The following is a 14,764-nucleotide window of genomic DNA, read 5'->3' as shown; positions in this document are numbered from 1 at the left end:
GAATAATAATGTTAATCGCTAAATGATAGTTATCGAGTCTTTTCTGCTCTACGTTACTTGCTTATTTATAATGCCATCCCCCACGGGGTGGTGGTTCGCTGGGGGTACGCTAATGATTGTTTTTGCGATTTTGATGTTTCCCCTTTCTTGTTGTTTCCCTAGGTTTCGGTGATCGACGTTCGAACAATGTTTGCGGAGGCATTTCCATCGGAAGTTCCTTATTATTATTTTTCTTTTAAACGGCTTTTGTTTTTATGTATGATAAATATATATATATATATATATATATATATATATATATATATATATATATATATATATATATATATATATATATATTTTAAATGTGATATCTATTTTATGTTTGTTAAATATATGTATTTTAATTCTATATTTCCTCCTTTTTAATTGATTATATATATATTTACATTTGTAGTTGCGCACATATTTTATTAAAGAAAAGTGTTAACAATATGTTTTCATGATTTATTTCTCGCGCCTGACTTCCATTAATCCTTAATATTCCTGTCGCCGTGACGCGTGTAAATCTAACATGGCTGCTCATAAATGTCATCAGCAAAGTTATAGTAACGGGTCTTTAATTTTTGTTTAATATCGAAGTAACTGTCTGCCGCTCGTTTTCCTTATTCTACCGCAATTAAACATTTACTTATTAATACTGCTTTAAAGTATTGTTCGTGTGAATAAACGCATATATATATATTTTATGTTGTGTGTTTGTAATTCTTCGATTGCATTATTTATTGTTTTGAGTAGTTTATTTTATAGAGTATTCGATAATATAAAACATACGCGCACACATGCATATATATATATATATATATATACGTATTCATATGCATATTTTCTTGGCGGTGTAGTATTCATACGAAATGAAGTGTCGATTATTTACTTATCCTTTACCGGAATGTAGGCTAGTTTTAAGTATGTATCTTAGATTATCGGTATGATAGAATTCGCACATATATATATATATTTCTGACAACGTAACCTTCATTTCTCTAATAATACGATATTGTATGTTTTATGTATTCGTTAAACTATTAGTTTTCGACATCATGTATACTTATATTTTATAATTTGATAATTTTGTATTTATTGCATAGTGTTGGAAGCACTGCCTCTAATATTCACTAGGTTATTACACGTTCGGCATATATGTTTTATACTTATATGTAACTCCCCAAATTGATTGATTGAAATATATTTATATATATATATATTCCTGGCGTTTCAATTATTTCACCCTTTTGTAGTTATTCTTATTTTCTGTTTTATTTAGAATTGTTTGTATTATGTATTTTATTTATTGGTTGGATCTGTTAATCGCCCTCGTTTGTTAATCCTTCCTTTCGTTTCGTGATGCCGCGTGTTCGTTTGTGCATTCAAATCCTTATTCGCGTGTTTTGTATAGAATGGTTTCTTGTTCTTGTTACGGCGCGTGCGGAGCGCGGGACCCCCGCCCTTGGAGTTCAAATTTCCATAGGAAATTTGACTGATGGTATCTCTGAGTTTGCTCAAGGCGAACGCAGGTGTCGTTGGTACTTGAACGACTACCGGTGCTATCGATATCCCTTGAGCTTGTGCTGTTTGATCATCGATATTTCGTCTTCTTTTGAGGTATAGTAGCGGGTGGGTGACTGGGCCGTATATTGCTCCACATCCGTAAGTTTCACGTAGCTAGTATCCGTGTGCGGCTATATCTATTATTGTCTTGATTAATTTAAATATTGTGAGTATTCCAGATATTGCTCCACTGACAGTTCCAAATTCCATAAAACCTGTCCATAAACCTGATACGGCATTTTTCGCTATTGTCGTTAATGTGTTTTTGTCCATCATTCCCAGGATGTTTACTGTTCCAGGGACGATTGTTTTTCCCGTTGCTCTTCTGGCCAATGTGTTCAAGACTGCAGATTTTTCTGCCGGGAACATGACGTGGTCCAGTAGTGTGTAACGTCAATTCATATCAGAGACCAGGCCACACACCACGGACAGGATGGCACCCAGATGTCTGCATATCCTTGGCGCGCACCCTCAATAGTCTTAAGTGCCCACCAGGGGGCCTTGGCATTTTTATAGTTAAGGTCCTTCGGACCAAGCGAGTATTTCCTGTCTTAAATTTCCCTTTACGTTTATTGTCTACCACGTGTTAGCTTAGAAAGTTGGTTTACTCCACATCTGGTATGTTCCGTTGGCAACTTTCTCGCGAGGGCGGCTAAAACCCTTCTTGGTCCACCAACCGTCCTATTATCCAATCGGAGATGGTGTCTACTGCCCTCACTTCCTTAACCAAAATTGTTATCAACAAATCCGATAGTCCCGTGTCCTTAGACACACCCACCCCTAGCTTTCCTCAGACACAGTATCGTCAGTAAAACTTCACTTATTCTGTATCCTTAGAATAGTCAACATATCTATGTCGGTCTCTACTCTTATAAGTCGCGTAGTTAATGTATTGTTGTAACTAAGTCTTACATAACGTGGTTGGAGTGAATTGTGATTTATGTTAATTCAGTGCGTGTTACATTGTGATTGCTGAATTCATAATAAAGGTTGATTAAAACCAAGTAAATAGTTGTGTTACGATTCAACTATATTTTATTTTCACCGACCAACCCAAAAATTACGTGACAAGTGCATCGAAGTCTTTTGGGTATATATTCTGCTCGTGGCCAATGACGATGGTGCTGAGTATCGCCACGTTTGGCGCACGTCCGGGTGGAGTTCCTTTACTTGTACTGGAATGCATTTGACTATATGGACCGCTTCTCCTACGATCAAAGCCATGTGTTTTTGGTTGTGGTGTATGCAAATTCATCGGGCGGTAAGTTGCCAAGCTTAAAGTGTTCTCTATTAGTTTCTTCTGTGTGGTGTATCATGGTATAATGTTGTCGTTTGTCGTTTCGCTTTCGAGTTTATCAGAAATAGGAATAACCTTTTATCATCATTAATATATGTATATGTCGGAGATGAAAGAACACCGGACCCTTTGGAATTTTGGATAATCCCGCAACATTGTAACCTAGAGTCTACTATAGCTGTAATTGAACAATTGTAGTTATTCAACCCGATTGTAATTGTTCGAGAGTTGTGATAATGAGCTTGGGCTCGAGGCGACAGTCAGTCGCCGAACGTAGCCGCGGTCACGGGATGAACGCTTTGCCTAACAAAGGTATGGAGTAATTCTATAGCTCTCCTTAAAAGAAATATTCGTGGCGACACGCGACAGTAAACATTCCAACGGTTTCTGTCCCGTGGCTCGCCACACGCAGACCCTATTCTTCGAGTAAGATGATTGCCAGATGTCGATGCGTCTCCGCAGTACATGTTCGGCTAGCCCGAGGGCCCGTTATAAATCTTAAGATTTAGTTAACTAAAGTCCTTCAAACAGACAAACAGTCTTTGTCCCAACTACGGGAAGATAGGGGAGACATATTTTTCAACGAGCGGCGTCTCCCACTAGCAACTTTCCCTCGAGGGCGGCTAGCATCTTTTTCTAACCACCGATTGAGATTGACCAATTAGCAGCAACGTCAATTTCCCTTACTTTCTGAACGAAGGCTTTTCTCGACGAATCCGATGATCTCGTATCCTTAGACACATCCCATTATAGTTTTCCTCTGTGGCATCATCGGGACGGGAAAGGCATTCTCTGGTGAGGTCGCATTAGGGAGTTACATAACGTCTTTACGCTCGGATATTACGCTCGACGGATATTCGTTTTAACAAAGAGTTAGTTTAGTTATACTTCCACCGTGGCCAAGCAAGTCGAGTGCGATTTGGGCTTTGGAAGAAAGAGCATCCTGTTATCCCGTTGACCGCGGATTCGTTATTGAACCTAGGATCATTGTCATTAATTTCTCGAGTATCTAATTACCACGGTTACTTGTCCAGTTCTATGATAAACATATTTCCACTAGTCAATGTCTTCTCTATTGCATCACGGCAATGTGTAATTCAAATGGAGATTCGTTTCTCGCCCCTAACCCTAATTCTAATGTAAACCCAACATGTATATAGCATAAAGTTTAGTTGCCTCGAAAGCGCATAAGCGTGATAATTCCTCGATCATTTCTATGATAGGTAAAGGATATAAATACAAACGCGTTATAGCGCCGCTGGTTGCTAATTCCTTAACCTACAATATCGCGTGAAAGATGTTTTTCGTCGATCGGGTCAAACACAAACAACACGTGTGAGAGGCATGGTACGTCGATGTTGTTCATTTATTATTTACTTCAAGATAATAAATCTTTTTTATTCAATGATCAATTGGTAGTAATTATTTATCAAACATCCTGCAAAATAAATTTAGTTATATGGTACCTTACACATGCATTTACGCAACAAAAAACATATGCGATTTGCGCAATTTCGAACGCTCAGACAAACCGTGAAATGGTTTGATCGATCTTGTTATTTATGGCATGCGCTATTGGAACCTAAATCGTAAGGCAAGAGGTTAAATGCAAAGACGTGGAATGCAATCGCTACTATCGAAAAACATGTTCGTAATGAAAAATGCGGTTGATATGATTGAAACTTTCATTGGGACGATTCGCAAGAACTGATGGATTGATTGAGGCTGTTCCTTTTCGCACAAACAGCTGATCATATTAGATATAACGGATGATAACGAGATCATGTTAATACTGGAGGAGCTTCGTCAAGCTGGTATAGTAGTTATAAATGAAACGTTCTCTAGATCGTTGAAATAGCAGTTGACGAAGTATCGATCGACAAGATTGCTGTGTTGTTCGATTTGAGAGGAGAAGAACGTATTCGCAATTGCAAATTGTTTCCGATAATGCTCTATGTCGGAGGAGGATGGAACTTCCGATGCAAGGGGAAGGAAGATAAGGGACAGTAATTACGTACGCGATAATAAGATGTGTTTGTCACTTAACGGTAAGGTGATCGATGTTAAAAACGAAGGGTGTGTAATATCGGTGGACTTGTTGTAGCTGTGGATGCGGCTACCAAACTTTACGTAAACACTGCCGTATTGGAAAAATGGAAAAACCTTGAAACACAATCGAGAACCGACTGGAACATCGACGTGCGAAACCGAATAAAGAAACTTGATGATAAAGCCGTTGATCGTTACCGAATGCTCGAGATTATGATCTCTTTAAAAATGGAGGCGTTAAATATTGATACGTACGAATCAAATAATACAAATGTCGCAAGTGATCATAAATAACGATACACGAACGAAACATCGATCATTCTTCGATTGTAAATCACGATGTGAATAGACGAAATTTTTTCCATGTGAAAATAAAAAAGACGATAAAGAAGAAGAAGGTATCGTTCGAAGACGAGTATTGCGCTAAGTGTGACTATCTATTTGTATTGTTAATTTAATAACTTACTAATAATATTAACTTATTAACTTGTTAATTGTTAACTTTTTGTTTATTTCTAAGCGAGATATCTCGCGAACGTGATTGGCTATACTCGGGTTCGATGATCTGTGGCAGGCCTACATAATAGTAAAACGGAGTCACAGGCACTAGTACATTCTCGCTGTTACCGAGATGTTCAGCAAGTATGCATGAATCGCACTTGTCAAGAGTAAAAGCGAAAGGGCACAGCCAAAGCTTTCGCATCGATATTGTGTAAGAGCGGAACGTTATGGTATCACTGGTAGGGCGTAATGTAGCGGCACAGGAGTCAAAGGACGACGCGAGTCGAGAGCGACTCATGCTATTGTTTTGCCAGGACATTGACTCAGCCTTGACGCTGAAAGGTAATGATAAACAAACTCCGAGCAAAACAATGTCACCGCTACATGCAACTGTCGAATGAAGACAAATTTGAATTTTCCGACTTTCCCCCGACCAGTATAAATAAACGGTCGCGATCGTGAACGATTGAGTATCGAACAGCATCGTACGATATCGTACAGTATCTCTGAGTATCTCACGAATATTTATCGAGTTACACGACGAACATTTGCGAGTATTTATTCCGCTATCTTATTCCGCGATTTGTACTTTGCACTAACGACTCACGTATACGGCCGTACATTAATTTATTATTTTAAATATATTCGACGGTTTCAACAACGAGTAATCTCGTCCTTTAAACCTCACGTACTAACTATTCTCCACAAATATTTTATTATAATATATAAATTAATATAATATGATCCTGTATATAAATTATATAACATTCAAGTAATTTAATTTTTGCTATTATCGCTGCATTTTCTGTTATTAAATTCACTAGACAGACTTTTTAAGCCGTCTTGGTCTTTTCTTCCGATAATCTTTTCCTTTTACGTTCCGAAGTTCGGGAAAATCTCTCAACGCGAAATTAATCTGAATTCCTTCACTCAGCACTTGCCTGCGAAGATAAGGAAGATTAAGAAAACATTGATCATCCGTTGTCTGGTACTTCACACGAACGCAAGACCTGCCAAATCGGATATTGTAAAAGAAACGGAAGCAACAACACCTGCACAAAGTGTAAAAAGATTATTTGCCGAACATGTGTAAACAAATTTGAGTATGATATTGAATATTACAAATTTTATATAAACATACATAGTTTAGTTTCATAGTTTCATTTATAAGTTAATAGTGTGTAATTATGTTGTTTTTAAGTTGTCTTTTACAAAATGCGACAAGGATCCATGTGAGGCGCTCGCCGGTAAAGTTTATATTGCTATCGTAAATAGGGCTAATTTTGAGTTGGAATCTTAACATTTATTAAAGAGGCATGATGCATGATGATTTTAGTTTATTTCATACTCAATGGCCACAGACTTGTTATAAGCTCGATATCTCCAAAGGGTACTTCAAGACTATATTGTGACGGTACAAGTTGCCAAGGTTTCTGATCTGGAGGAGTAATGCGACCTATCAAGGAAACCGGAAATCTCACGTCCATTCGGGTACCACCCCACTCTTACCAGAAGAATGCGCATCAAGGACATCTGAAAGAATAGTCATGGCATTCGGCATGCCGTTCATTGTAAAACTAATTTTTTTGATAAGAACCAATCAATGTGTATCGTTGCGGAATATACATCTTCTAGCATTCATTTCCAACATCATAGCGAATATTTCCGAAAATATTTTCTTTTCTTTATGACGCGGAGGTCAAAATAATTATATAATTTACTAAAAACAAGTAACAGATGAATTCAGAGAATTTTTCATGATATTACTTGTGGAAATTCCATGGCGGTATAAATATTTTATATACGTATAAATATAAATATTTATTGGTTTGTTCGTAAAGTTTGTCCCGATAAGAAATGAAAGACATGAACAATTATATTGAAAAATTTTTCGCCGAAGAACCGGGGAAGCTCTGAAAGGATGGAATATTCAAGTTGCGTGAAAAATGAAGAAAGGTTTTGGAAATGGCACCAAATGACACCTATATAATTGAATAAATGTAATATATCGAATTGAAATGTAAATAGGAATGAACTTTCCGGGCGACTCAATATAATTGACAATTTTTCTGATATTTTATTTTGAAAATATACATTCTATTGTATACGTTGAGTTCAAGAATAGTTTTTGTAAAAGTAAGTTTAGTTTTCTTATTGCAAAATTACATATTATGGTAGGAAGACGCCAAGGGAGTTGAAAATAACGAAGGATCGCAAGACGGAAGATAGGGAAATTGCTATACAAATCCCCGTTTGTAATTTTGTGCAATTATTTTCTGATCTCCCTGTTCGGTCTATCATTGTCATCCAGGTTTTTGTTGAAACTTCTTAAGGCAGATTTGAAAAGTTTCTTCATCAGTCATGTCCCGTTTTCTTCTCGGCTGGGTGTTGTCGGACGATCTGACCTGTTCATACTCCTCGCAATAATCGCAATGAAGTATTTGAAAAGTTTTCAAACGCAATGCAGACGGTTATGTTCCTTGTTTCACTTCTAAACGAACTTCATTAAAGTACGTAGCCGAATTTATTGTCGTAATCTGTCTTTCTTTAAAGGCTTTTCAAAGCACATTTGAAAAGTTCTTCATCTTTCTCGTTAATTCTTTCTCTCTTTCTTGGTTCTGCGGCCAAGTGCTGAGTTCAACTAAATGTAACATACACAAGAACCTATAAAATTAGAAATCTGCTCTGTTTGGTCGTAATTTAGCACATACAAGAGTCTATGTATTTAAGCTTAAGTTAGGGGTCTGTTTGGTTACATACTAGCATACGCAAGAACGTATTAAGTTCTACAAGAACCTACTTAATTGTACGGTTCTATGAAATAGTTCATATCTACTTTTTTATCCGAGATAGACAATTATGAGAATGACAAAATCGCGTAGTAATGAAACTAATTGTAAGTTGCTTAAGAAAGAGAAATGAATTGTTTACTAAATTTTTTAGCGATGACGCATATAAATCAGGGTTAAAAATAGTACAAAATGTCAGAGTATAATAATTTTGTTACGTCGTGCGACATTCTAGCTAGACCAGGCCACACACCGCTGACAGGATGGCAACCAGATGTCCGCACGCCTTCACTGCGTACCTTCAGAAGTCAGTTCGCTGTGGAGTGCCGAAGCGTGCTGACGTGTCTCTAGTGCCCAGCGTAGTCCGAAAACAACACGTGTCGCCCAACCGTCAAAAGTGAACACAGCCAAGTGTTTCCTACCCTTTAGGGAGAAGAAAGTTCTACGCACCTAACCCCAACCCGAATACTAGCCTCATAGCCTCACGACTAGTTATTCATTTCGAATTAACTAGCTCGATGATGGCCCAGCAATCGCGGCCAGGCTCTCCGGAGCAGACTCGCAACTACCCCGCGCTACCTCCCCCGTGGCAGAAGTGTAGCAGAACTCTCCGCACCAACGACGCTAATATTACCAAGAAACGGAAAATAGAAACAGCAAAACCATACACAATCGACACCCGGAACGAACAATCAACGATACAAATAAACACCCACAACAGGTTCGCCGTACTGCAATCCACTAACGACGCCATGGAAATCGCAGACCCGCTGCCAAACCAGCAATCACAGAGAATCCCCCCTCCCCCACCAATATTTGTGGACGACGTCATCGATATACAGACAATGATCAAGTCCTTAGAGAGAGATATCTCCAAGGAGGACTATAACCTAAAGATAAATAACAATAAAGTAAAAATACTGCCCAGGAACCCAGAAGCTTACAGAAAACTCACCAAGATACTTAGGACCCTGAACGTCAACTTCCACACCTACCAACTCAAACAGGAAAGGCCTTTCCGGGTGGTCCAACGAAATATCCACCACTCAGCAGACATAGACGAACTCAAACACGAACTCTCAAAAATCGGCCACGAAGTCATCAACGTAAGTAATATAAGGCATAGAGTCTCGAAAGACCTGTTATCCTTATTCTTCTTAGACATAAAACAAAAGCCGAACAATAAGGAAATCTACAATATCAGTCGCCTAATGAACGCGATAGTAAAATTCGAACCACCGCTTGTGAAAAAGGAAATAGTGCAATGCAAAAGGTGCCAAAGGTACGGTCATACGCAGAAATACTGCAACCATACTTTCCGCTGCGTTAAATGTGCAGGCACTCACTCCACTGACCAGTGCGCCAAATCACCGGAAACCCCAGCGAAATGCATCCACTGTCAAGGGGACCATCCTGCCAACTACAAAGGCTGCTCAGCCTATAAAACTCTAAACACAAACAGGTACCCTAAACTCAGAGCAAAAGAGGTAACCAACCTAACACCCAGCCCGCCGAAATTCACGACTACCCCAATCCCCTCAACCAACCAAACACCCAGTCCTACCAAATTCATTACCACCTCAACCTCCTATGCCCAAGCAGTACAAGGCATCCAAAATAACCCGAATAGCCAAAGGGATCTTCCCCAAAATAGTGTCCCCAACCCACCTAACACAGACAACTTATCTAGGCTTGAAAAGCTAATAGAGAAACAATCAGAGCAAATAAATAATTTGCTATCGCTACTAACACTCATCATGGATAAATTAATACGCCCCGACGCAAAATAAAACCAAGGCGCATAGCTCTTTGGAACGCCAACGGTATAGCGCAACACAAACTTGAACTAGAACTCTTCCTAAAATACCAACAAATCGACGTAACGCTCGTATCGGAAACCCACTTCACCGACAAGAACTACCTGAAAATAAATGGTTAGAAATCCTACCATACCCAACACCTCGGCGGAAAGGCCCACGGTGGCACCGGAATAATAATCAAAGCAAGTATTAACTACGAACCTCCACAAAGACTACCTCCAAGCAACAAACGTAGCAATAGAAGACTGTCATGGCACAATCACCACCTCAGCAGTATACTGCCCTCCCAGACACTCCATCGCCAAAGAAGACTTTGATAACTTCCTGGACACCCTGGGCAATAGATTCATAGCTGGAGGAGACTATAACGCCAAGCACATCCAATGGGGCAGCAGACTGGTTACAGCAAGAGGTAAAAACCTCTTAAAAAGCATAATAAACAACAACCTCAACTACCTCACCACATACGAACCTACATACTGGCCCACTGACACCAACAAAATACCCGACCTTCTCGACTTCTTCGTAACTAAAAATATCTCATCAAGACACGTCCAGATCAACTCCTCGGCTGATCTCTCCTCTGATCATTCCCCCGCGATAGCAACAGTCAGTTCAACAATCATCGAGAATACACCTAATGGCTCCATTCACAACTAACATACCAACTGGTAGCTCTTTAGCGAAGTCTTTACACACTCAACTTCAGCCTTCACTCCACTAAAAACAAAGGAAGAAATCGAAGCAGCCACGGAATACTTAAACGCGAGCATAATAAACGCAATCCGCCTCTCCACACCGACAAAGACGTCTATCAGCAAACAAGAATATCCCCAACACATACTAAAAAAAAATAGCAGAAAAACGTAGACTAAGAAGAGTATGGCAGACCCATAGAACACCGGATGACAAACGCAAACTAAACAACGCAACTAGAAAGCTATCTAAAACCTTAAAAAATTATAAAAACGACTGTTTCCAAAAATACCTCGCCAGCTTATCCCCCACAGCCGACTCCAACTACTCACTATGGAAGGCCTCCAAGAAACTCACACGCCCCCCACAAATAATCCCACGTAAATCCGCCGTCCGCAAGGTGGATGGGCGCGAAGCCCTATAGAAAAAGTCGACCCGTTTGCTAAATACTTGTCTAAAGTATTCAAACCCCATTCCCCCAAAGCTGCCGCGGACGTTACTGAATACTTGCACACCCCCTTCCAAATGTCCCCTCCTATCGAACCCTTCACTTCTGCAGAGACTATAGAAACAATCAGTCGTCTAAACCCCATGAAAGCAGCAGGGCACGACCTAATAGGCAATAAAGCAATCAAGTAACTTCCCATAAAAGGGATAGCACTCATCATATCGATATTTAATGCTATCCTTCGCCTTGAACACTATCCTAAGGCCTGGAAAATCTCATTGATTATCCTCATCCCTAAACCCAGTAAACCGATATACGAAACCAGTTCCTATCGCCCAATCAGTCTTTTACCTACCCTGTCCAAACTATCCGAGAAGATGCTCACGAACCGACTCCTTCCACTCCTAGAGGACTTGAAAACACTCCCAGATCACCAATTCGGCTTCCAAAAACAACATTCAACAGTAGAGCAAATCCACCGCATAACTCATACGATCAGCCAAACACTCGAAAAGAAAAAATATTGCTCAGCGGTTTTCAAATATTCCCTACTACTCCATCCTAAAATCCTACCTAACCAATAGACAATTCATGGTTAAACGCCTAGACGCCACTTCCGCAACATTCCCAATAGAATCCGGCATACGCCAAGGTAGTGTCCTCGGACCCCTACTGTACTCCATCTACACTGCCGACTTACCTATATCAAACGATATAACAATAGCGACATTTGCAGACGACACAGCGCTATTAGCTACCCACGCAGACTCGGTAATAGCCTCATCCACTCTCCAGCGAAGTCTCGACTCCATGGAAAAGTGGTTTCATAAATGGGGCTTCAAAATTAACGAAAAGAAATCCTCACATGTAACCTTCACGCTCCGAAAACAAACCTGCCCCCAGGTCACCATCAACAATGCAACAGTTCCTAGCAGGGACACAGTCCGATACCTGGGCATGACCCTGGACAGGAGACTAACGTGGAAGACACACATCTCAGATAAAAGGAAGCAACTAAAGGACAAACTAAAAAAAACTCTATTGGCTCACGGGCCGACGCTCCAAACTAAACATACAGAATAAAATTACGCTCTACAAGATCGTAATAAAACCTGTCTGGACCTACGGAATTCAACTATGGGGAACAGCAAGTAACTCCAACATCGAAATACTACAACGCTTCCAATCGAAAACGCCAAGATCCTTAATAGACGCACCTTGGTATGTTACCAACGAAACCATCCATCGCGACCTCAAGATACCCACAGTCAAAGAGGAAATAGCAAAATACAGCGACAGATATAGCAAAAGAGTCAACAAACACCGAAACCCCCTAATCACTGGACTACTTGATACGACGGACCAGATTCGCAGGCTGAAGAGGCACTACCCGCTAGACCTAAACGTTAGATTCATTTAATTATCCAAATTAAGCATATGCACTTACTTATAATACTTATAAATTATACCTATCTATAATAAGTATTAACTTATTGTAAATAAACAGCCATGTCACTGCGCCACGCCGGAAAAATTACTGAAAATTCTCAACACGAGAATTGATTGTAATTTCAACAAATAAATAAAAAAAAAAAAGAACCTTCAGTAGTCTTAAGAGCCGATCATAAATCTTAGAGGAATTTCTAAGGTCCTTCAGATCGAACCAAACATCTGCACTAAGTCACTGTCTAAAGGTTATTGTTTATTACGGAAAAATAGGAGAAGTTCGTCTTTCTCATGTGCGATGTTTCACTCAAATCAGCTTTTCTCGCATCATTAGACCCACCCATCGCAAGTGTCCACCGCTGCATCATCGTTACAGAAAGTCAGTCTTTATACATTTTTTGAACATTCAACATCTAAGCGTGCGTCGCGTACAACACCTTGTTACTCTAGCTATCAATCGAATTAATTGTACATTTCTAGTTAAGAAGTTGTTGGAATAAACATTAATTGTCTTCGTTAATTCAGTGTAAAATCAATTTAACCACCCCTATTATCGCAAACGAAATCAGGGGATCGATCATTTCGTGGCGTCGATTATCCAATCGTAACGGGAATTTACGACTCCCGTTGACGTGCTTCCTCGCGATCGCGTCTCCCCGCGAATGGTCGAAACACAGGTCTGTCAGATAAAAATATTAAATTACGAAAAAAATTTGTTGATACGTACAAAGAATGAACGACGAAAGATCTGGAGGTGGAATTTTCCAGGATTCTGAAGTGTATTACTTTAACACGTTGAATGCCACGCTAGTTTTACAGAGATTGCCCGTGGCACTATGATGAGTTTTTTAATATGGATATATATGTTGAAATATTACCTACAAGAGATAATTTACGGTGCATAATCATATTTTTAATGAATTTATCTCACAGAGGTCACTGGTGATCCCCGTGGCGCTGAAGTGCGATTTCGCGCGATGAACTTATTTTTTTCGATTATCAATTATCTCGTGTTGTTGTTATTAAATATAAGTTTGGGGTTGATAATTAATAGATTCACACAGATTGAGATTCACCTTCTATATCTCACCAGCTCGTACAAAACGTCTGAACACACCGGATACACTTAGATAATTAACACGTGGTCGATTCCTAACACAAAAGAGCGTCATTAGAAGTCGTACCAACTTAGCTTGTAGGAATTAGCGATCATACCAACTTACCGTTTCTCAACAATACGTTAACTAATCCTTCGAGTATAGGTTTAAACAATTTTTCTGTAGTTTTTTTCGATTTCTTAATCTCTTATTTCATGTGTATGTATGTGAATATTGTTATATGCAGCAGATCAGTAATTTAGGTGGAAAATGTGTGTAGGTAAATGATCTTACTCTATTATGTACATTTATTATGTACCATATCTAATTTATTAAGTGTAATTATCAGTCGAGTTCTGTATCTTTCTCTGTGTATTATATACATTATAACCTAAAATGTTTCTACGTGCCTGTGATTTCATATCGACCAATCACCCGTTAACCAGTCTTAAGCAAATTTTTTTAATCTATAAATTCAATCTCTTGGCAATTGAAATAAATTAAAAGACGTTCAATCTCTTTTCTTACCAAGTTATCTTGCCAAATGATGGATTCTTATTATTGAATTTCACTGGATAAATTTTCTTCCCTTTACTTATTTTTATGTGCACTACAGACTCATTTTTAGAATTTTCTTTTTTGACTCGATCTTTTATGAAACCCTAGAAGAAAAAGACCTTTTTTAAAATTTGTTGTTTTTAACCTACAGTGTGGTTTACTGTGCCTTGTGTATTAGAGATAGGGGTTAGGTTAGTCTTTGTTGACACGGTATTGATGATAACTTTTGAATCAATGAATTCGCAAATTCAAAAGTTCAAGTGAAGTAAACTTTTCATGTCCTTCTTTTTTCTTTTTACGCAACAATTTTTCTATCGCGAGTCTATAAATAGGTAGAAAATAGGCATAGAAATCAGTAATCTGCAAATTTTGTAATGGTGGTCTCATGATGTTTTTTATAACTAAATCTTCTTTATCGTTATCCATAATACCTTTTTTTTTTTTTTTTTTTTGGTGGAGAAATCCTCATGGACACT

General features: G+C 38.9%; 1 protein-coding gene across 13 annotated transcripts in view; it reads left to right on the top strand.

Annotated features, from left to right (window-relative positions):
* The window catches only part of LOC126874333 (uncharacterized), a 268,457-nt gene that overhangs the window by 36,501 nt on the left and 217,192 nt on the right, over positions 1 to 14,764 (top strand). For 7 of the 13 annotated variants that reach the window (XM_050636255.1, XM_050636250.1, XM_050636252.1 and 4 more), the window contains 2 exons: positions 1,887 to 1,972; positions 2,660 to 2,881. In XM_050636255.1, the coding sequence (XP_050492212.1) occupies positions 1,887 to 1,972; positions 2,660 to 2,866 (293 nt within the window). In that variant the 3' untranslated portion in view covers positions 2,867 to 2,881. Of the gene's footprint in view, positions 1 to 162; positions 475 to 1,886; positions 2,297 to 2,659; positions 3,197 to 14,764 lie in introns of those variants that run through there. The other 6 variants (XM_050636260.1, XM_050636264.1, XM_050636265.1 and 3 more) reach the window with 4 other exon arrangements.

The sequence above is a fragment of the Bombus huntii genome, chromosome 16 (genome assembly GCF_024542735.1).
Source record: "Bombus huntii isolate Logan2020A chromosome 16, iyBomHunt1.1, whole genome shotgun sequence".
In the NCBI taxonomy this organism is placed as follows: Eukaryota; Metazoa; Arthropoda; class Insecta; order Hymenoptera; family Apidae; genus Bombus; species Bombus huntii.
The sequence above is the reverse complement of the archived record's forward strand: the minus strand, read 5'-3'. Positions and strand labels throughout refer to the sequence as shown.